This window comes from Bactrocera tryoni, chromosome 5, assembly GCF_016617805.1.
Source record: "Bactrocera tryoni isolate S06 chromosome 5, CSIRO_BtryS06_freeze2, whole genome shotgun sequence".
Taxonomy (NCBI): Eukaryota; Metazoa; Arthropoda; class Insecta; order Diptera; family Tephritidae; genus Bactrocera; species Bactrocera tryoni.
Genome location: NC_052503.1, coordinates 59,848,958 through 59,871,444, shown reverse-complemented (window position 1 = coordinate 59,871,444; position 22,487 = coordinate 59,848,958). Strand labels below are relative to the sequence as shown.

At 37.8% G+C, this 22,487-nt stretch overlaps 1 protein-coding gene across 2 annotated transcripts in view; it reads right to left on the bottom strand.

Moving 5' to 3' along the window:
- Window positions 1-22,487, bottom strand: part of LOC120777411 (fat-like cadherin-related tumor suppressor homolog) — an 84,096-nt gene that overhangs the window by 7,946 nt on the left and 53,663 nt on the right. The window contains exons 11-18 of one of the 2 annotated variants that reach the window (XM_040108711.1): window positions 21,487-21,661; window positions 9,510-9,781; window positions 8,702-9,419; window positions 8,450-8,633; window positions 7,514-8,355; window positions 7,086-7,394; window positions 1,118-6,425; window positions 816-918 (exon numbers count right to left, since the gene is read on the bottom strand). In XM_040108711.1, coding sequence (XP_039964645.1) covers window positions 866-918; window positions 1,118-6,425; window positions 7,086-7,394; window positions 7,514-8,355; window positions 8,450-8,633; window positions 8,702-9,419; window positions 9,510-9,781; window positions 21,487-21,661 — 7,861 coding nt within the window. In that variant the 3' untranslated portion in view covers window positions 816-865. Of the gene's footprint in view, window positions 1-815; window positions 919-1,117; window positions 6,426-7,085; window positions 7,395-7,513; window positions 8,356-8,449; window positions 8,634-8,701; window positions 9,420-9,509; window positions 9,782-21,486; window positions 21,662-22,487 lie in introns of those variants that run through there. The other variant, XM_040108710.1, reaches the window with a different exon arrangement.

Sequence of the window (22,487 nt, the reverse complement as noted above, 5' to 3'; positions counted from 1 at the left end):
GTTTATATAATTTCAAAAGTTTGATCTATTTTGATGAGATCGAGTTTGAAAAAAAAAATCATTGATCTGGAATAATCTCGGACTGGTTTTTAATTCAAGAACGATAGGAAATTGATTTTAACAACTGTTTCGAGGATTGGAAAAAACGTTGGCACAAACGTATTGTGACCAAGGGAGATTACTTTAAGGGGGGCGACATAGATTTTAAAGAATAAATTAGGATTTTAAACATTATAAACAAATTTTTACTATTTACAATTTTTAGCTCATACAAGGTACATTCCAAAGTAAACAGGACTTAACAAAAAAACAGAACAAATGGTATTTTCGGCAAAATCAATTTATTTTATTCAAAATAGTCTCCTTCTTCAGTCCAGCTTTTTGCATGGTCCAAAAGCATGTCGAACGAGTGTTTTAGCTCGTTGGCCGGTATGGCCACCAGTATGCCGGTGACAGCCTTTTGAATAGCCTCTAGGTCTGCATAACGCTTTCCTTTCATAGGCAAACGCATTTTTCCGAAAAGGAAGAAGTCGCACGGTGCCATATCAGGTGAAAACGGGTCATAAGCGTCGATCGATGAGACGGCGCATTATCGTGCAACAAACGCCAACTTTCATCTTCGTGATATTCGGGCCGAACACGTCGAATACGGCGCACTAAACGCTTCAAAACTCCAAGGTAGAATACCGTATTAACGTTTTGCCCGGGTGGAACAAATTCCTTGTGGACAATATCCTTGGATTCATAAAAACAAATCAGCATTGTCTTCACTTTTGAAATCGTGAAATTCTCACTGGATCGATGAAGATAGCAGATTCTAACGCACCAGTCGACATATAGATGGCGCCACCAGGGGGCGCTAGATTCAAAAAGTCCTGTTTACTTTAGAACGCACCGTATGTTTTCGGAAAAAGCAATCTAAATGATCAAGAGATATTACGAAATAAAAAATGAAAATTTAAGAATGAAAAACAATCATAAATTCTTTAGAAATCTGCAATGTATGTTTGTATGTTTTTTTTTTTGTTAGATAGCATTATTACGAAAAATGCGAGAAGAACGCAATTCCAGTTCCTTCGTAATAATATTTTATTGCATACATACAATATTTACTTACCATTGTTAAGCTTATTTTCACTAAACGTCTTCAAATGCATTTGCTCGACCCAGTCTCGTTTCTGTATGGGATCAGAATCATTTAGATTCACATGTTCATTGTTTCGATTGATCTTCTGATATTCGAATGGTATATTTTCTAGTTCATCACCCGCTGATCCGTAACTGCGCAATATGTCCAAGTTATTTACGAAGGTTGTATGACCCGAGTACAAATTATCATTTGTCGGCGCCGTATAACTCATCGGTCGTTGGTTTATTTCCAAATTACTCATTTTAGCGATATTCTTGGCGTATTTCTCCTTACAAACTAGAGAATTCAAATTTTCACCTTTGTATGGATCTTTATTACTTGAATTTTGTACACTGGTATTGTTGCTCTTACGAAAAACTATACAACAAAAAGCAACAAGTACTACTAAAATAATGAACACAATGCCACCAACAATGCCAGCTAACTGTTCCATCGAGAGATTTCTCAACTTTGTTGATATCGAATTGGAATATAGCGGATCACCGCAGCTGGCGCCCGTCAGATAAGATGGACAAATACAACGGAAACTACCCGCTTCATTGATGCATGTTGCGCCATTGCCGCACGGATGATTATCACATTCGTTTACGTCGATCTCGCATGTGGGTCCCGTGTAGCCGCGACACATGCAATGTGGTGTGCCATCACCCTCCTCGCAGACACCGCCATTTTTGCACGGATTCGGTGAACAATATTTACCATACTCACAGCGACGACCCGATAAGTGCAATGGGCACGTGCAACTATAATTGCTGAACTCATGCACTTCACAGCGTCCGCCAAAGAGACAAGGAGCAGAAGCGCAAGGATCCATATCAATTTCACACGTTTGACCGGTGAAACGCGCATGGCAAGTACACTTGAATTTATTCTCACCCAAGTCAATGCAAATACCACCGTTAAGACATGGTTGTGCACCACAAATACCCAATTGTACGAGCACACTTGTCGGATCACAAGTGAACTCGACGTTTGTGAAACGCTTGAGCGCCACCACTGAACTGCCACCCGATATGTATAGCGGCAAAGGCTCCATTGCGATTTTAATGTCTGACATGCAGCCAATGAAACCCTTCTGTATATCCTCGAAGCCGATTATGGTGGGATGTGCTTTAACTTCGGCCCCGACGAATAAATCATTCGACTGTATGTTGAGTATGCCGTTAATACCCGGCGCGCTACCCTGCGAAACATGTTTGTTGTCCACTGTCAATTTGGCGCTATTCAATATGCGCTCAAGAGTGATTGTATGCCACTCGCCATCGGCGATGTAAATGCTTGAGACACATATTTTACCCTCACCCGAACCCAGCTCGTAACGGTATTGCACAGCGCCATTAAATATTTCTAGTATGTGATAATCAATTCGGCCGCTGGAAAATAGTAGAGTGCCCGTTTGCTGAACGGTGCGTATCTTCAGCGAGTAAACAAAGTCTTGCTCCAGTATAGTTTTTGCAACGGCCTTATTAATTTTATAATGCGCATAGCTCTTACCGCTGAACGAAACCGAAGTGAAACGTGAGCTGCAGTTACCGTGTTGACATTTCGTCAATGTCGATTTGCTCTCACAGGCATGTCCCGTAAAACCTTGTGGACATATACACTGGTAGCCAGTAGTTGTGTTAGCGGGCCAGCAGGTTTTCTCCAGCGGACATGGATCGGAAGAGCAAGCATTAATTGGCTCATTACAAATGCGACCTCCATAACCTTGCTTGCATTGGCACTCGTTGGCATGCTTGTATGTGGGCGAAGCGAAGCTGGCGACATCTGTCGAATAAGTATTCAATTGACGTTTATTTAGGCGTATGCGATTAAAACAGTCTCCTTGTACGCAAGTGTTGTGCGCGCAGGTGGGCGACATAATCTCCTCTACCACCAGATTGGTAGCATCCTCAATGTCATCGATGAAGTTCACCAGCACTGCACGCACTTCGGCTGTGGTGAAATACTCCTCGGAGCTGGGCGTAATTTGTTGCTTACGTACAGCAAATAAAATATTCAGATTATCAACAGGTGTGGGTTGTTGGCGCTTACTACGCTCCAGCATGACACTCTCCGATTCTTGTGGCTCCTTGTACGCCGTGTGGCTATTCGATGTTTGTATAGAGATTATTGTGATGTCCTTTTGACGGCAGCGTAGTATAGCGCGTAAACCCCGAATGAAACCTTTACGGTGACTTAATATAAATGCTTCGGGTGTAATTTTACGAAAACTTATGACAATCGCATTACGCGTCATGTCACCTGTTATGAGTTCCACATTCAGCTTGACCAACGCATGTGCTGTAAATTTGCCATCGTTAACGGTTACGTTAATTCGATACAAGCCAATATCCAGATTGCTGATTGCATAGAGTGAACCATTATTTTGTGATATGTTAAAGAGCTGTTTTGTCATGAACAATTCACCATGGGTTGGCGCCAGTGCATACAACAAATTGTCATATTTATCCTGATCGCTCGCATGCACACGACCGAGAAAACCACCTATGTAATCGTCATCGTATGACTTCACTGTCACCTCCAAAGGAGTTATGACCGGCGGATACTGACTCTCTTCAATAATGTGTATATGCACCCAGGCGTCAGAGTAGAGCGGCGGCGTGCCGTTATCGAAGACGCGCACTTGCAGCGTGAAGATATCGCAAATTTTGTGATTGAAACGTGCCGCCGTCCGCAACCAGCCATCTTGTCCGATGCGAAAGAAACCACCTTCATTACCTCTGCGCAAATCGAAAGTGTAGGGTGCAGTATTGGGCACCTCATCGGCGTCGCTGATTTCGAAGAGCAGAACATTGTAGCCCAACGGTTTGTTCTCTTGCAACACCACACTATAGTTCTGCATGCGGAAAAGCGGTGGATTGTCGTTCACATCTAAAATGTCTACATAAATGCGCACATAGCTACACTGTTCCGGTAAACCGTTGTCGCAGGCTTTGATCTCCAACAAATAATTGGCGTTCAGTTCACGATCCAATGCATTTATCACAGTTAACTGGCCGGAGAAATCTTCAATGGCGAATTGATTCAAATGATCGCCGCGCTCTATGTTATAACGTATAATGCCATTTTGTCCCGCATCCTCGTCAGTGGCCAGTACTTGCAGTATATTTTGCATTTTCGAGACATCTTCACGCACCTTCGCGCGGTACATGTTCTGTGTGAATTTCGGTGCATTATCATTGACATCCAATACCGAGATATTTACCGAAGCCACATTACTGAGGGGCGGCGTACCACCATCGATTGCTTGTACCGTTAAGAAATATGTCTTTGTGCGTTCATAGTCCAAATCGTCATTTACAAATATGCTGCCCGTTTTTGGTTCGATGCTGAATTTGTTAAGCTCATTTCCACCCATAATGAAATACAACACTTCCGCGTTGACGCCGATATCTTTGGAAGTGGCGAAAATGCGCACGACTTCTGTATTGACTGTGGCATTCTCGTATACGTACGTTTTGTACTCCCTTGTATTGAACTCCGGTGGATTGTCGTTAATGTCGAGAACATTGAGTATAAGTCGTGTAATAGATAACTGTTTTGGATTACCACTATCCACTGCCTTAATGGACACATTGAATATCGAAATGCTTTCTCGATCTAAGTTCTTCGTTAATTTTATAATACCACTGCTTCGCGATATACTGAAATTCGGCTGTTCTTCGACAAAAGAGTAAACAATCTTACGATTTAAACCAAAATCCTTATCTGTTGCATGCACCTTTGTCACAATAGTGCCTATAGGGGCATCCTCTGGTATGCTTACAATATACTGTGCTATCGAGAACTCCGGTCGGTTGTCGTTGAGATCGTTAACATTGATGATTAGTTCGGAAGTGCATTCTTGTGACAGCTCTTGACCATCCTGCACATGCGCCGTTAGAATATATTTAGCATGTGTTTCACGGTCAATAGTTTTGGCCACGCGCAATGTGCCGCTATCTTTTTCGATGAAGAAATCATCAGATCGATTTCCAGTTAGATAGTAACGCAACTGACTGTTGCCATTTTCATCGATATCTAGTGCGTCAATTTGTATTAGTGGCGTACCGGTCATCACCGTCTCGTTTATTCTCAAATTGTAACGCGGCGTCATGCAAACTGGCACATTATCATTTACATCCTGCACCGTTATGGTAACCTCGGTGGTGGCTACAAATTTGCCATCGGTAACGAGCACATTTAAGTTATATATTGGAATGGCTTCTCTATCCAAAGATTTCGCAACAAACAGTTCGCCAGTTTTGCCAATTTGGAATTGTGAATATATATCGCCAGACATTATATAATAACTAGTTATGCTCTTCTCCGAATCTAGATCGGTAATGAGGAAATATTTCAAAATTTTGCCGGGCAGCGCGTTCTCATGCACCGATATCTCGCATTTCTCCTGATTGAAAGAGGTGGGATTATCGTTATAATCGATTATCTTTATAGACACCGGCACTTTCGAAACATGTTTCGGTTGCCCGTTGTCGGTGGCAAGTACATTAAAGTGATATTCCGATTGCGTTTCGCGATCCAGCATACTGAGCAGTGTTATCCATCCGGTGTAGATATCGATATCAAACACGTTCGATGCCGTATTCGTTTCATCCTCTAGATAGTAACGTATATCACCGTTTGAACCTATATCCATATCGGTGGCGGTCACTTTAATGATTGATGCGACTTTATCGATATTTTCAGCTATATTCACATTGTATTCGCGACTATCAAATTTGGGTGAATTATCGTTTTCATCCAGCACGTGTATATAAATTTCGCAAAATGTAAATAATGGCGGTATTGTTTCCGTTTCCGCCAAAGCAATCATATAGTGCATATCGTTAACCTCGCGATCGAGCGTCTGCATCAGTATCACTTCACCATTCTCCGAAATGGAAAACTTTCGACTTTCAATAGGTATCGTAAATTTCACCGAATAATTGCCAGAAATGCGTAGCTTTGTTAATACCGAACCAGGTGGTGTTGATTCCGAAACATAAAATTCAAAAGCATCATTTTCGAACTCTGGCACTGCTACATCGGCACTGATAAATTGTATTGTAACAGGCACATCATTATGAAATTGTGGACTACCATAGTCCATGGCGCGTACGAAGAACTGTGCAACATTGTTGGCGAATTCAGTGATATTTTTGATTAGGCTCAAACTTCCGTCGACTTCGTTGATCATGAAAGTATCTTTGTATGTTTCGGACACCGTTGATTCATCAATTGTGTATTTTATTTGCGAATTTTCATTTTCATCCATATCAATTGTTTTCACCTGTGTATATTGGGGAAAAGGAGATGTTTATAATAGTTTAAAAAGGAGTTCAAACAGCGACTGCCACTAATGAGAGTACTTATTTTCAATGATCGAAATTAGTTCTATTTTAAGATTAAAGAGTTAGGCTAGCTTTTTGGCTTTTAAGGTTCTAAACACATTCAATTGGTAGATTACGGGGAATATTTCAAATCGGGCGATAATGCTACTCGGAGGCCATCGCACACATAACCTTGAAATATTAACTAAAGGTTTACAGTACATTATCTAGTAACCTACATACGCTCTTTTAATTATAATTGCAACATTTTTAGGATAAATTCACAATTCATATATTCGGTCAAAAATTTGTGTTTTTTTAACAAGTCCGTAGAGTCCCCACTATATTGAAAAATGTGATTTCGAAAATACACCCTGAAGATGCCATTTTATAAATATTGCCGAGAATATATAGTTTTTAGTGCTGCTTAGGAACCTATATAAAAGTTTAATCTGCGATGTCTGTTCAGTAAATAAAAATTGCACATCACTGTTCTTATTAAAGAAGAGTAGTTATACAGTGCTCGTTTTGGACCATATTTAATAATCGAAAAAATAAAATTTTTTGAATAAATCTCAATAACAACTATTTATAAATATTTAGTGTAATAACTTACTCACCTTCAACAATGTTGAATTGATTGTCGTATTGACTTTAACCACGAGTTTATATTCTTTGACCAAAAAGCGCGGACTATTGTCATTGACATCTTCGACTTTAATCTTCAATAGAGTGAAATCGGCTTTGCCACCCTCATCAGATACCCTCACCAAAACATCGTAGAAAGCACGTTGTTCTCGATCAAATGCGACTTTTGTTGTTATAGAACCGTTAGTGTTATCAATTTCAAAATACTCTTTGAATTCTTCTGAAACAAAATCATAGGTGAGTTTTGCAAATCTGCCGAAGTCAGCGTCGTGTGCTTGAAGCTTGAAAGACAAAATTATATATTTATTTTATTCTAAGATAATAGTTTATAATTTCGGTTTATTTACAAAAATAAAAATATCGATCTTGAATATATCGACAAAATTTACATACAACGTACCAAAGCAATATTCTTTCCAGCTCCTTCGTTTTCCTTCACGCTTGCTTCATAAACCGATTTCAAAAATTTAGGTGCATGATTATTCTCTGGCATTAATATTATCTTAACTCTGGCAAATGTCGTGTGAACGCCATCACTAACGGATACATTTAACAAAGTCTGATGGTGATCAGTGAAATTTTGCATATTTTGTAGTGTGATAACTCCATTATTTTCATTAATTGTATACGTTTGCAACTCATTGCCGTCGATAATTCGATATTTAAGCCTTTCGTTGTCCTCATGATCGGGATCGTATGCCTTTGCATTGATAACGAATTGGCCACGTTGCGCATTCACTGACAAACGGCATGAAAATGAAGCTTCCGTAAATTTGGGGAAATTATCATTAAGATCCTTCACAGTGATCCAAACATTTGCTTTTGAACTCAAAGACGGCGTGCCATGGTCTCTTACAATTAAAATTATGTGATGAGAGGTGCTTTCTTCGGCGTCTAAATTACTTTTTAGATATAAATAACCTTCTGCTATATCTATATAAAATAGTGCCGAGTTATTTTTACCATCAACACTGTCAATGATATACGACAATTCACTATTTGCATTCGCATCACAATCAGATGAATTCACTTTCATTATTTGCGAACCGATCAACAAATTCTCCGATATGGTAATGTTGTAATTGTCCTGCTCAATTGTTGGATAGCAATCATTAGTATCTTCGACTATTATCGATACTGTAACTTCGGCAAAGATACCAGATAATGAATCCGTTGCACGTACCAGAAATTCGTGACTTTGTTTCGTCTCATAGTCCAATTCGTTAACAATGTAAATAACGCCTAAATAGAAATAAGATTACTTTAATAACCCATAGAACAATTAGAAGTTTCATGCCAATATCTACGCACATATATACAACTGAATTTGACTTACCAGTTCTGTAATCTATTTCGAATACTTCATCCTCATTTCCAATTGATATTGTGTAAATTAGTTTTCGCTTGAGTGGACTTTCCGCCTGTATTGCAATGGAGAGCGCTGAAAACAATTCTGCATTTTCTTTCACAACGTCTGAGTAAAATTGCTTATCGAATGTTGGCATCGAGCGATCAACCACCTAGAAAATTAGATACATCCAAAGTTAATCGAATTTATTGGGTTTGATCTTCATTTTCATTTACTCACCTTTATGTTAACGGCTGCATCAGTGGAACAAGGTGATATCGCACCATCATAAGCAGCGATAATTAAATCGTAAACTCTAGTACTACCATCAATAATTTGCTTCAACACTAATTCGCCCGATTTACGATCAACCTTGAAGAGTTCACCATTTCCCTTCTTCATTTCGTATCGCACCTCACCATTTTCATAGCTATCAAGATCAACAGCCTTAACCTTAGTTATGATGGTGTCTTTGGCATCGTCCACCGATAGTGTAGCATAATAAGGCAAATTCACGAAGATAGGACAATTGTCATTTACATCTAATATGGAAATATCTACACGCACAATAGCACGACGCATTTGCTTGAATTTTTCGTAGAGCAGTAAGGAACGTGCCTCAATTACTATTGTGTAACTGTCTTGACTCTCACGATCAAAAGGTAACCCTGTTGTTTTGATTGCACCCGATGTCTTGCCGATTATGAACATCTTCGTTGGACTTAAAATACTAAATTCGACATTCTCGTGCAATAGATTACCCACAACATTAACTAGTCCAACGGTTACGATTTTGGAAGAATTTTCGATTGTTGAAAATATGTACGAAGGTTTTTGGAATACAAAGCCCGGTGTGGACAAGGTTTCAATGTTAATGTCAATTTGTGCTATGGCTGAGTACAGGCCATCGGAAGCTCTAATGTGAAGCGTATAAAAGGTATCCAAATGCGTTATGTCCCTAAAAAAATATTATTTCAATTTCCAAAAAACATTTATATAACTCTTTATTAGTATGTATTTGTACATATAGCCGTAGGATATGTCTTACTTGGTGGTCATGATTCCCGTTACCGCATCAATCTCAAAGCAACCATCTGCATTCCCATCTATAATATCATAACGGATTTTTGTATTTTCATCCAAATCGGCATCGGTAGCATTCATTTCGGTTATTATGATATTCTCATATGTGGGGTGATACAGGGTGACATTTGTGTAGTTCTTGGCGAAAACCGGCGGGCAATCATTGATATTTTCAACACTGATATGTATAGTTGAATGACATTTGGCATATAATTTTGGTGCGCCCAAGTCATTGATCTAAAAGAATTATTATTAAAAATATTAATTAAATCGGTAAAAGCCCTTCTATAATGATTTGCAAGACAACTTGACCAAACAAAATAAGGTCTTTACTTTACTAAACAAAAAAAATGCAGGAACAATCAGATGTAATCAGATACCATTTGGAGTTAGTAGAGTTAGTGTTACAGCTGAAATTTAATTCAGAAATTTGTGTATTATTACGTTCAGCTCTAGCCCATAGTAGAGGCCACACCCCTTCGTCGTCAGGAACAAATTGGTTAAACCAGATTCGAACTTTAACCCCGTCCAACGTATTTTACAGATTTAAGCCGTACTAATTCATTTTGTTTTCAAACTACCACTGCGGCCTATTTTACACACCTCTTATTGTGATAGATAAAAAAATGTGAAGCAAAGCTGCGTGAAGTAAATCGAGCTAAAAGAGAACTAAATCGCAATTTTGTCAAAATTTTCATTAATCTTTTGTAGGTTTAATATTGATCGCTCTCATTTTCTCTCTCTTGCAGGATGTTCCAGATAGAGGGTTTTCCAATAGGGATGATACGATTACTAAGTGTCATTTCGTCCATTTTGAATATGTTTTGATATATTTTTTTGCTCATTGCAATCAGTAACAGAATCGTTTACAAATTATTCGTCCACTTGTGCTCGCTATTCGTCGAATTGTTGAAAATTCCGAGCGTACATTTCTTTACATAATGTTCAAATGCCAATAAGATAAAGAACCGCCCCAAGTTCAGCAAGTGTTGCTGAAGACCGCAATTTGTCGATTCCAAGACGTTCTCAAGAATTGGGACTGTCTCAAACCACAACCTGGCGGACTTTGAGAAAGGATTTGAGCAGTAAACAAAACAATTACATTCACCTAAATTGGCACTTTAGTGTGGTTTTTGGTCTGGTGGAGTCATTGATTAGTTCTTCCTTCGAAATGAGGCGGTGTCACTAATCGAGGCTATGTGCCACACAACACGTGCAACAATCAAATTATTTAGGAAAATGTTTGGAAATTCGACTATTTCTAGAAATTGTGTTCTTAGATGGCCTCCAAGAAGTTGTGATTTAACTAATGGTTAGACTACTTCTTGAGGGGTTATTTGAAGTCATTGGTCTTTAGCAATAAACCAGACTCTCCTTAAGCTTTAGAAACCAATATAAAAGTGCTATTCATGACATACGTCTTGATTTAATGAAAAAAGTAATCAAAAATTGGATTCATCGAATTCGTTCCTGCAAATCGTGGAGGCCATTTGAATGATGTTACATATATTCAGAACTTATGTAATTGTATAGATTATATTACATTGACTAAAAATTATTTACACTTTCTTAACAGTTATTGTTTTTTAAGATATCATATCACTGTTGTTTGAAACCCCATTATCCCAGCATGATAAAACATATGTAAGCGATGGCAACTCTGTTGCCCAACAAGTGTCAAATGAAATGATGCAAGTGGCAGCAACCAAAAGGGCACAGTCAAAAAGCAAATGTCAGCGAGTGAACAACGTAAAATAGCGAGTACGCAGTATTTGAGAACGTTTTTAAAAAAAATGCATAAACTGTCATATTTTCATATATTTTAATAAAGTTCTATATTTTAATTGTTTGACTGTCAACTATAACGAGTGTACGCGAGTACTGTGTTCTTACAGTTCAGAAGTGGGATGATAAACCCCTACACGTCTACATAATACAAGTATATATCGTCACCTGAAATGCAAAATAACGTATCATCACAAAATTCGAAATTGAGTGTCTTATTGATTACGCTTCACTACTTCAAATTGCATACATAATATTACATATTTTCAACATTTTCAAGATCTGCACTGAGATATAAACCAGTTTTAACCAATATTAACATTTTTTTCACTCATGTTCCATTTTATTTCGTGTTTTATTCACACCATTGTAAATTTCCGAAAATGTTGTTTCGTTATTTTGCATTTCAGGTGACGATATGTAAGTACATGTGCGTTGGTGAAGGGCTACAGGCACCTGCAGATATATAATGCTATATAAGGCTACAGGCACCTGCAGATATATTATATTTATAATATAAACGATACATAAAAACGATACGATGGAGGTTGCTACGGGAAAGGCAATTAGCGCCGACTGGCACGCGAGATCAGTTGTTGCAACGTCTTAGCGCATATGAGGAGTCCGACGAGGTGGACATCCAAGAAATCAAAGTTACGGAGGAGTCATCCGAGATATCAACGGTGGCACAACTGCAGCAGGAGATGAAGCAGTTACGCGAAATGATGGTACAGCTACTACAAGCACAAAATAACGGTACTGGTACAGCCAGCACGCAAGAGGTACAAACGGTACAAAACGCAGATAGCAACGATAGCGCAGGCGTTAAGCCACGCCACTGACGCTATTTCGACGACAGCACGGTGGCAACTAACAACAACGGTACAACACGCATTCTAAGCAACGGAATTATTTCTGCGAACGGGAATATTTCAACGAACGGGAATATGCGACACGCATCAGTAAAAGAAATTGCAAATACCCTGCCGGAATTTGATCCAACGAATAACGCAAGCATTACGGTAGAGCAATTTATTGACAGAGTTGATCGAGTAGTTGAAGCATATACTTACATAGATGGGACGAGAAATTTTTATTGTTGGCTATTTATACACGACTAAGAGGAGTTGCACGTATGTGGTTGGATGCATCACTCACATTACACACAACTTGAGAACATTTTGCTAATGCGTTACGACACGAATTTGGTTCGTGACGGAAATTTATTTCGTGATGGCCAATGCAACGAGGAAGCCAAAAGAAATCGTAAAAGAATATTGTTTTCGAGGGGCGGCACTAGGTATACGTTACAAACTGAGTGAGGCAGCCATTATACGCTATGCAAGAGCTGGATTAAAACATAGAGAACTCCAACAAAGCATTTCTGCAATGAAGTTTACAACAACGAAACAGATGAGAGACGTCATCGAGGATTATTTCACTAATCGCGGAGGGCTAAGTGAGCCACAAGTATCTCAACCAAGCAAGCGAGACAACAATAACGAAAAATATGCTGAGTCAACGAAACAAAAAGATGAATGAACATTTGAACAATGAACAATTGAAATGCTACAATTGCAACGCACCCGGACATTTCTCCAACAAATGTTCATTGCCGCAGAAACGACATCGCTGTACAACGTGTAACAAAGTTCAAAAAATTAGTCTACATAAAAGCGCAGCCAATGCAGCATCATTCGTATGTCAGTAGCCAAACGCATCGACGATAAAGCCGTAAAATGCTGCTTACAAGTAAAAAGCATTTGCGGAGGGGTGCGTACGTTCACGGAGGCTATTACCATAGACATCACCATCGACGGAATCAACATCGAGATGCAAGCCTACATCGCTGATGACGAGTTACTAGAACAAGACGTTTTAATAGGTCAAGATGTTATCATCAATGCAAACATTACGCTGAAAGTTGAAAATGGTCGCACAATATTCGGAAGCAGACGAGCAGTACAGACGACGTTAATAACTGAGAGCAATTTTTCCAAACTAATGTCCAATTTCAGCAATGAAGCAGAACGAAATAAGATGCAAGGTCTTCTGGCAAGCTATGCCGATGTTTTCTCCAGTGGGCTGAAAGATATTGGCAAAACTGACATAGTTCAAGCTAGCATCGAACTTGAGAGCAATCGCACCATATTTTAAGCGCCTTATCGTATCCCAGAACCGAAGCGTGATATTGTCAACAAGATGATTGAAGAATTACTTGAGCGTGATATTATCACGAAATCGACATCCGAATACGCAAGTTCCGTGGTCTTAGTCAATAAGCAGAAGGGAGTGATCGGTTATGTATCGATTACCGACGAATTAATAAGATGACAAAGAAAGAAAATTTTCTAGTCACGAATATTGAAGAACGGCTACATGAAGCAAAACGTTTCCGATACTTTTCGTCACTCGGTTTGAATAGTGGCTACTATCATATCGAAATGGCACCCGATAGTCGAAAATACACTACTCTTATCACAACGGACGGCCTATGTGAGTTCAAACGCATGCCGTTTGGTCTAAAGTATGCAGCACCTGTGTTTAATAGACTCATGGCAGAAATCCAAAGACGTGTGGAGATGGGCGACATGCTGCATTATATGGATGACATCCTTATTGGCAGCAATTCTTTCGACGAAATGTATACAAAGCTTTATCGTATACTCCAAGTACTACGCACCTGTGGACTCACATTGAACGTTAACAAATGTGAGTTGTTCACGCAAACAATAACATTTTTGGGACATCAGCTAACTCCTGAAGGCATCAGTCCAGGCAACGTCAAAACCAACGCTATCGTAAATTTTCCACAGACGAGAAATGTCACTGAAGTACGCAAATTCTTAGGTCTCAGTGGCTACTGGTTATTCCATTATTTCTGAGCCGTTACGCAAATTGCTACACAACGACACCGCATTCGCATAGGGACAACAGCAAGAGTCAGCATTCAACGAACTCAAATCCGCATTATCATCGAAACCAACCAACTACCGCATCGAAGCCCAACACGAACTATATACGGACGCAAGCTCTATCGGCCTTGCAAGCGTTTTGTTGTAAGTCGAGAATGAATACTTTAGTCGCTCTACTACAGACAATGAAAAACGTTTCCATAGCTATGAACTCGAAGCATTAGCGTTTGTGGAATCATTAGAAAGATGCAAATACTACGTATACGGAAAGAAGATCAAAGTTATCACCGATTGCAACGCTTTACGAACAACGATGGAGAAAGGAGAGCTCATACCATGCATTGGCCGATGGTGGTTGAGAATCCAAGAATTCGACATTGAAATTCAACATCGACGAGGAGCTCGTATGGCCCATGTCGATGCGTTGAGCCGTATACCTTACGAAGAGGCATACGAAGTAGATACCGCTGATCTCAAAATCTCCAAGATAATTATCGACAAGGCAGATTGGTTGTTTAGTGTTCAGCTACAAGACGAGAAAATAAGAAACATCGTTAACGAAATACAGAATGAGGTGAAACCAGAATATCCCGACTACGTTGTTGAACTGGGTCGCTTATATCGAAAATACGACAACAGACTACTATGGGTTGTTCCGAAGCAGTTAAGGTTCCAAATACTTCACGAATGCCACGATAAGGCAGGTCATATGGGCGTTGACAAAACAATAAAACGAATTCTTAATCTCTTCTGGTTTCCTCGAATGCGTAATTACGTAAAGAGCTACATCAACTCATGTGTGGGTTGTGCTTTAAATAAAATCCCTGGTGGACGACATAAGGGTCGATATCACTACGACAACGTTAAACCAACACCGTTTACGACAATACACATTGATCATTTGGGTCCGTTCCAAAAAAGTTCAAAACACAACGAGCATGTGTTGGTAATTGTAGATTCATTTACCAAATTCACAATCCTACGGGCAGTCAAGAGTACCGCAACAAACCATGTAATCCCGGTACAGCTAGAGATCACGAGCTATCTGGGAATGCCTGAACATATCAAATCCGACCGAGGAACGGCCTTCATTTCAAAAGCTTTCCAAAAGTTTTGCAATGAAAACAACGTCAAACATATTCTCAACGCAGTGCGGACGCCACGCGCTAACGGACACGCTGAACGAGCTAACCGCGTCATCCTATCCATGCTATTACCTTCTACTCATGACGAAAGACGATGGGACGACAAATTACGTCAAATACAATGGAGCATTAATACCAACCCGAATAAAACCACAGGTTGTACACCATTCCGACTACTTTATGGATACGTGCCACGAGACATCCTGCAGAATCAACTTATCCAGGCACTTCAAGACGATGATGGTGACCTGATAAACGACACCGACCTACAAAAACTACGAGTCAACACCGCTCAACGAATAAACGACATAAGAGCACAAGCCAAGAAGCTATACGACGCAAAGCATAATCAACCGAAGACGTACAACGAAGGTGATCTCGTATTGACTACAAACGAACCAATAAGCTCCGGTGCATCACGTAAATTAGAACCACGATTCAGAGGACTGTTCATCATCACCAAAGTCCTGCCAAATGATCGTTATGTAATTGAAGACTTACCTCATGCCGAATGAACACAACGTCAATACGAAGCCGTATTTGCATCAGATCAACTTAAAACTTGGTGCATGTTACCACCAGATGATCCAGACGACATAAACAACAAAGATGAGGCGAGGGCGCCACATTGGGTCAGGAAAGCCGACTGTAAGCGATGGCAACTCTGTTGCCCAACAAGTGTCAAATGAAATGAAGCAAGTGGCAGCAACCAAAAGGGCACAGTCAAAAAGCAACTGTCAGCGAGTGAACAACGTAAAATAGCGAGTACGCAGTATTTAAGAACGTTTTTAAAAAAAATGCATAAACTGTCATATTTTCATATATTTTAATAAAGTTCTATATTTTAATTGTTTGACTGTCAACTATAACGAGCGTATGCGAGTACGGTATTCTTACACATACAAGAAATGTAAGTTTGTATGAAATCGGACATTAGTGATAGATAGTTTAAAAAGACACCGTTATACGGAATTATTTGACAGTTTTAAACAGATATGTATGTACATATTATCTTATACATACATAACAAGAAAAAACGTTAACTTCGGCTGCACTGAAGCTAATATACCCTTCACAAGTGCATTTCTTTAAGTAACTATGTGTTTAAGTAAATCTAAAGACGTAGCCGGCCGGTGGTTTTCATCCAAAGGAAAACATTTTACTAGTTATTTTTATTTTATACAGAAAATGGATCTTATAGACGTTTATAGTTATTTAAAATTTTAAAAGATTTATTATTAACATAAACTTAATGAAAAAATTTGTAATATTTATGTATTATTGCATATATATCATTATATGTATATATTATATATTTACAGTTTGTTTTATAAAAACACAGAGCAAATGTAATATATATTTTTATTTCTATAATACATTTCCCATCCAAGCATTTTCGATCATTCAGTTTGTATGGAACCTATATGCTATCGTAATCCTATCTGAACAATTTTTTCGGTGATTATATTATTATCTTAAGCAGTAATCCAAATTTCATGAAGATACCACGTCAAATGCGACAGTTTTCCATACAATCCCTTGATTCCGATTGTTCGGTTTGTATGGTAGCGATATGCTATAGTGAGCCGATTTGAACAATTTCTTCCGATATTACATTGTTGCCTTAGAAAATAAGCTATACCAAATTTTGTGAATATATTTTGTCAAATGCAAAAGTTTTTCATATCAGCACTAGATTCTGATTCTGAGACAGACGGACATGGCTAAATTGACTTAGCTCAACATACTGATCATTTAAATTTTATTTACATACTTCGTGGCAAACTTAAAATACCCTGTTCAGGGTATAAAAATTAAACGATATTTCGTTATGTACTGTAGAACGTTCGAATCACAGCACGAAAAGAAGTGAAAATTGGCACAGTTATCCGTTTATTACTGCAGATGGTCTTAACGGATGCCTTTTTGGCAAAATCACCCGTTTTTTCATTTACATTCTAATTGAATTTCCACATCTTGAATTCCAATTTGTTTGTCGAAAAGTTTCAAAATCTAACAAAACGAAACTACATTAAAAGCATTAAGGGGCTATACTAGTGTGACACTTTAAAAAAAATGGTTTTTTGTTGCATTTTCGATAGTTTCCAAAATCTTTTTTTCCTTTGAAATCGGCAAGGTCGTATCTTGTATAGTTTTTGGATGGCAGCGTTCTAAAGAGCGATCGCTCGCAGGTACAAACATGTACTATAAGTGAAACTTTAAACGCGTTTTTCTCGAAACGATAATTTTCAAAATTGCTGACATCATAACTCCACGAGAAATTAACCGCTCGATTTAAAATAAAAATGAGTATTGTTTAATACAATTTACTATACAATGGCCTCTTTTTGATTGGTTGAAAATTGTCAATTTGGCATTAAAAAGACGACCATTTTTTACCAAAAAAAAATATTTTTTTCTAAATTACGCCATTTTATTAATTTTTGATAGTTTTCAAAGATCGTAGGTCATTGTATAGGAAATATCTTTAAGTTTAATAAACTTTTTGATTTTTTGTGTTTCAGATACTCATTCGGTCGGAATCATGTCAGCAGTTGAGGCACTTTGTTTTTGGCACCTCCGAAGACAGCACATAACTTTGTTATTTTTCAATATTTAAAAAAAAATCACAAAAATCGCCTAAATTTCATGCGTTACTCTGGTATAGCCCTTTAAGTAGACTAAATTTGGTTTAACGCCGCCACCACGAAGATAATTATTTCGATATATGTAAGTAGCATTCGCTTATTTGCTATGTAGTCAATAGCACACTTGGTCGTCAAATAAGAAAACATTTATTTATTCCTTAAGTTTATCACTTACGGATTTAAAGAGGCAAGCTTTTTATTTTAAAAATTATTCACTTTAATATTACTAAAACACTAAAACAATAAATATGCTATTATCGACAAAACAACGAAAATATCAACATCCTATATCACAGCTAGGACACATAAATAGCATAATTTGAAAAGGGTTTAAAAAAAGGTAAGCAAATTTATAAAAATGATTAAAAAATTGCAAAGATTGTTCATTTCGTTAGAATTTTGTACTATATCCATAATTTTTAATCACCCTCTCACATCTTCGCTGCATGCTGTTCACCAGTTTTCCCATCGTTCCTTTGGGATTGAATACCAAGCCTCCTCAATTCCAGCCCATAAATCATGAACATTTTTAAAGTTTTTGCTTGCTATTTTGAACTTGATATCATAAAGAAATTTTCTATTGGTTTCAGATCTGGGTTTGCGCCGGCCACTCATATATTCTAAATTTTTTATTGCCGAGCCTATGCTTTACTACCTTTGCGGTGTGCTTCGGAACAGAGTATTGCATAAATGTCGAGTTTATGGGCATAGATTCAAATACAAATGGCTCCATTTTATTTTTCAGTATATCCAAATACTAAAACTGGTCCATTTTACAATTTATTCAGTCAATTGGCACGATGCAATGTCTTGAAAACACGCCCCAGACCATAATACTTTCACCGCCTTGCTTAATGGTTTGATGGGTTTGACCTTGTGATCGACATATCTACAAATGTTTTTCCATATGGAGCCTTCCTATTTATCTTGGTTTCGTCGCTCAAAAACAAGTTCTTCCAAAATTGTGCTGGCTTGTCTCTGTGGGCCTTTGCAAATGCCAGTAGAATTTTGATGTGGCGTTTTGACAGGAGTGATTTTTTATTGCTAATTTTTTCAAAAAGGTGAGATTTGTTGAGTCGTCTTCCTACGCTTACACGTCCACACCATACTCGTGAATAACTTCGATCATAATCTCTCTGGCTGACTTAAAAGGATCGGCTTTTCTCTTCCGTACTAGGTTTTTGTCAACACTAACATCGGTTCTACGTAGTCCTGGTTTTCTTGGTATCTTTTTGTTGATAAAGGGCATGATTTCAGCAGTTCCGGCCTTTTTTCCTTTTTTGACAACATTGCACATAAGCACTCTCTTTTCCGGCGTGGAATGTTTTCTCCTCCTCATTTTAATATACATACATACATATATCGACGAAATACTTACATATTTGTTATCCAAATTAAATTAAAAACATGCCAGAACTTCACACAAAATTCGAAATAAACTACGAACTTAAAAATGTGCCAGGGCCCGTCATTTTAAGCTCCCAAAACCTCTATTAGCGAGAAACAGAATCCTCTATAAGAGAGAGTCGTGAGAATAATACTTATCTATACCTCTATAAGCGACAGTCAAGCTTTATTTATTTATGTATATTATTTAGGAGGAACTATAGTTACAATAAGAATACATACATACATAAAAGATACACACATACAGTAACATATGACAAAACAAACTACAAAATTTAACATCTGCTATTTTATGGCTCATTCTTAACTTTCGTGACAATTCCTACAATTGTTTTTGTATTGTTTTCTTGTCAATATTGTGCCTATTCTATTGCGTGGAAATAAATAACTTTGTTATTTTATCGCACTCAGGTTAGCGAGAAACCTCTATAAGCGAGAATGAGATTGAGCTCCCTTGAACTCTCGCTTATCCAGGTTTGACTGTACATATATTATATATTATTTAATTGAAAGTAATTAAGATAAGTAAGGAAGAGCTAAGTTCGGAAAAAACCGAACATTTTATAACATTGCAGCTTGCAAGGATTCAAGGAAGTACCTTCAGGTACTTAAGGCCTATTAGTTATATGGGGTCTAGGGTGAGTTTTCACCCGAATTTATTCATTCTAAGCAGAAATGTGCACCGTCATAAAAAACACGCTCTCTCAATTTTATTAAGATAATTCACATATTGGCCGATATATATATGTATGTAGTATAAAGTCACCCGGGATTCCGAAAATCTTTATATTAGATATATGGCCGTTAAGAGAAGTACCCTTTGGTGGCACACATACTACTATCAGGAAAAGATTTTCTCTGAATTTCAATAATATTAGGTATTTTAGGTAGAAAGTCAACTGTAAGCACTAGTACACATATTCAGTACTTAGAGGCTTGAACTGTTTTGGTTCGATTTACGCAATTTTTATTCCGTGCAAAGTTTTATCCTTATATATTAATTCATTCTTGGTTTGTATACTAGAAAGTGAAAGTTTCAAATTTTGTGTTATATGGGAAGTAGGCGTTGGCTGTAGTCCGATTTCCCGCCGATTCTTTCTGAGAAATAGGAATTTCCGTAGAATGTCATATACCGAATTTAGTTGAAATCGGTCGGGCGGATTTGGAGATATGTGTTTTTACCTAAAAGTGGGCGGTGCTAAGCCCATCGTCCAATTTTACCCCGACTCCGTTAAAGTGCTGTCATACCATCTTGGGGGTTTAATTTGTTTGGCGTATTTAGATATCGCGTTTTCAGTAATTTTTAACAGTACCGTTATATATGGGTGTGAGCGGGGTTATCATCCATTTCATACATTTTCACAGTATCGGTAGGAATTCCTGCAATTGCTGGACATGATAATCAATGGAATATATTTGATTGTTGTAGCTTTAGTGGGTTAGGAGATATGTATATTAAATCTATTATTATTCAAACTTGTCTGCCCGCAGATGCAATTTGCTACTGCGATACCCTCGGCCAAATTCGAATTTTATATCTTAATTTAGTGCTTAGTTATGGCATTTTATAAGTTTTAGGTTAAAGGTGTTTTGTAGGCGTGGCAGTGGTCAGATAACGCCCATCTATGAACTCGTAGTTTTTTTTGCCAATGAACGAGCGTACCAAGTTTCATCGAAATATCTAATTTTTGACTCAAGTTAAAACTTTTACGGTCGGACTGACGGACGGACGGACAGACCTGGATTTCAACTCATCTTGTCATCCCGATCATTTATGTATATTTAACCCCATATCTACTTAGATTAGTTTTAGGTGATACGTATAACGGTTAGGTGATCGGATTCATTTAGGAGACAGACGTAGGTCGGTATACACATTGGAGCATAAACTTTTTAACCTCAAAAAATTACGTTATATGCGGTGTTCTGTAAAAATTGGGGTGTAAAACATCATTATTATACTCAGATAAAACGGGCTGGCTTGAATCTCCTGAAGAATAATTTAATGTTTTCCTATGCTTCTTTAAAGAAAATAAACTTACCATTACGTCAAGTCGAAAATATTTATTCATTTCGTAGTCAACTTGCTTTATAAGCTTAATAGCGCCCGTAGATGAATCGATTTCAAAATATTCTTTTGCTTGATTGTTTAAAATTTTGAATTCAATCATACTGTTTACACCCTCATCCAAGTCCTTGACTGTGACAAGCAGTGGCCTAAGAAAAAAATACAGAATTTAGTAAATTAAATAAACTTCGTATATTAGTAGTTTTCATATATATACATTAGGGGTGCACCTTAGCTATACGGGAGAAAAAAAATATAGCGTACAGGGCATCACACCCCCCAAAAATTGCATTAGAGTATAATATTATGTTCTGCAAAAAATTTAGGCGATTGGATAATGGGAAGACGTGCCGCAACGAGGGTAAAGTGACCATGTTATTCAAATTTTGATGCCCTGTACGCTATATTTTTTTTTCTCCCGTATAGCTAAGGTGCACCCTAATATACATATATATTTAATGTACTTAATCTATGTACACATGTATATAAAAGAGAAATTTTGTATGCATATATCTAAAAAAAACATATGTATAACAATTTCTTGCTTACATATTGACGCTAAATTGAGCGCAACGTCGCGATGTTGACCAAATTTCTATGAATCGACATCTCGCGACAATGTCGGCTATGTTGACACTTTTGTTCATTTTCTGTTCTTTATATGTATAAAATGAGCTAAATCCAAAATGCTTCAATTTTTGATCAACATGCAAATACCGGGAAATGGAAGGATTTCCAGTTTCCAGGCTGTTTATGTACTTCAATTTTATTGTAACTTTTTTATTCAATTCATTTTGTTTTAAACACTTTTTGTCACCCCCAAGTACATATGTATATGAGAGGGAATTCTAAATGAAAGCGAATTGTGGTTGAGCAGGCGCTCAGAAAAAAGTAAAACGCACTTGACTTCGCAGTACGCGCTCGATCCTTATGAATAAATTTGATGTCGTTGTTGAATGTTGAACCTCTTATAAA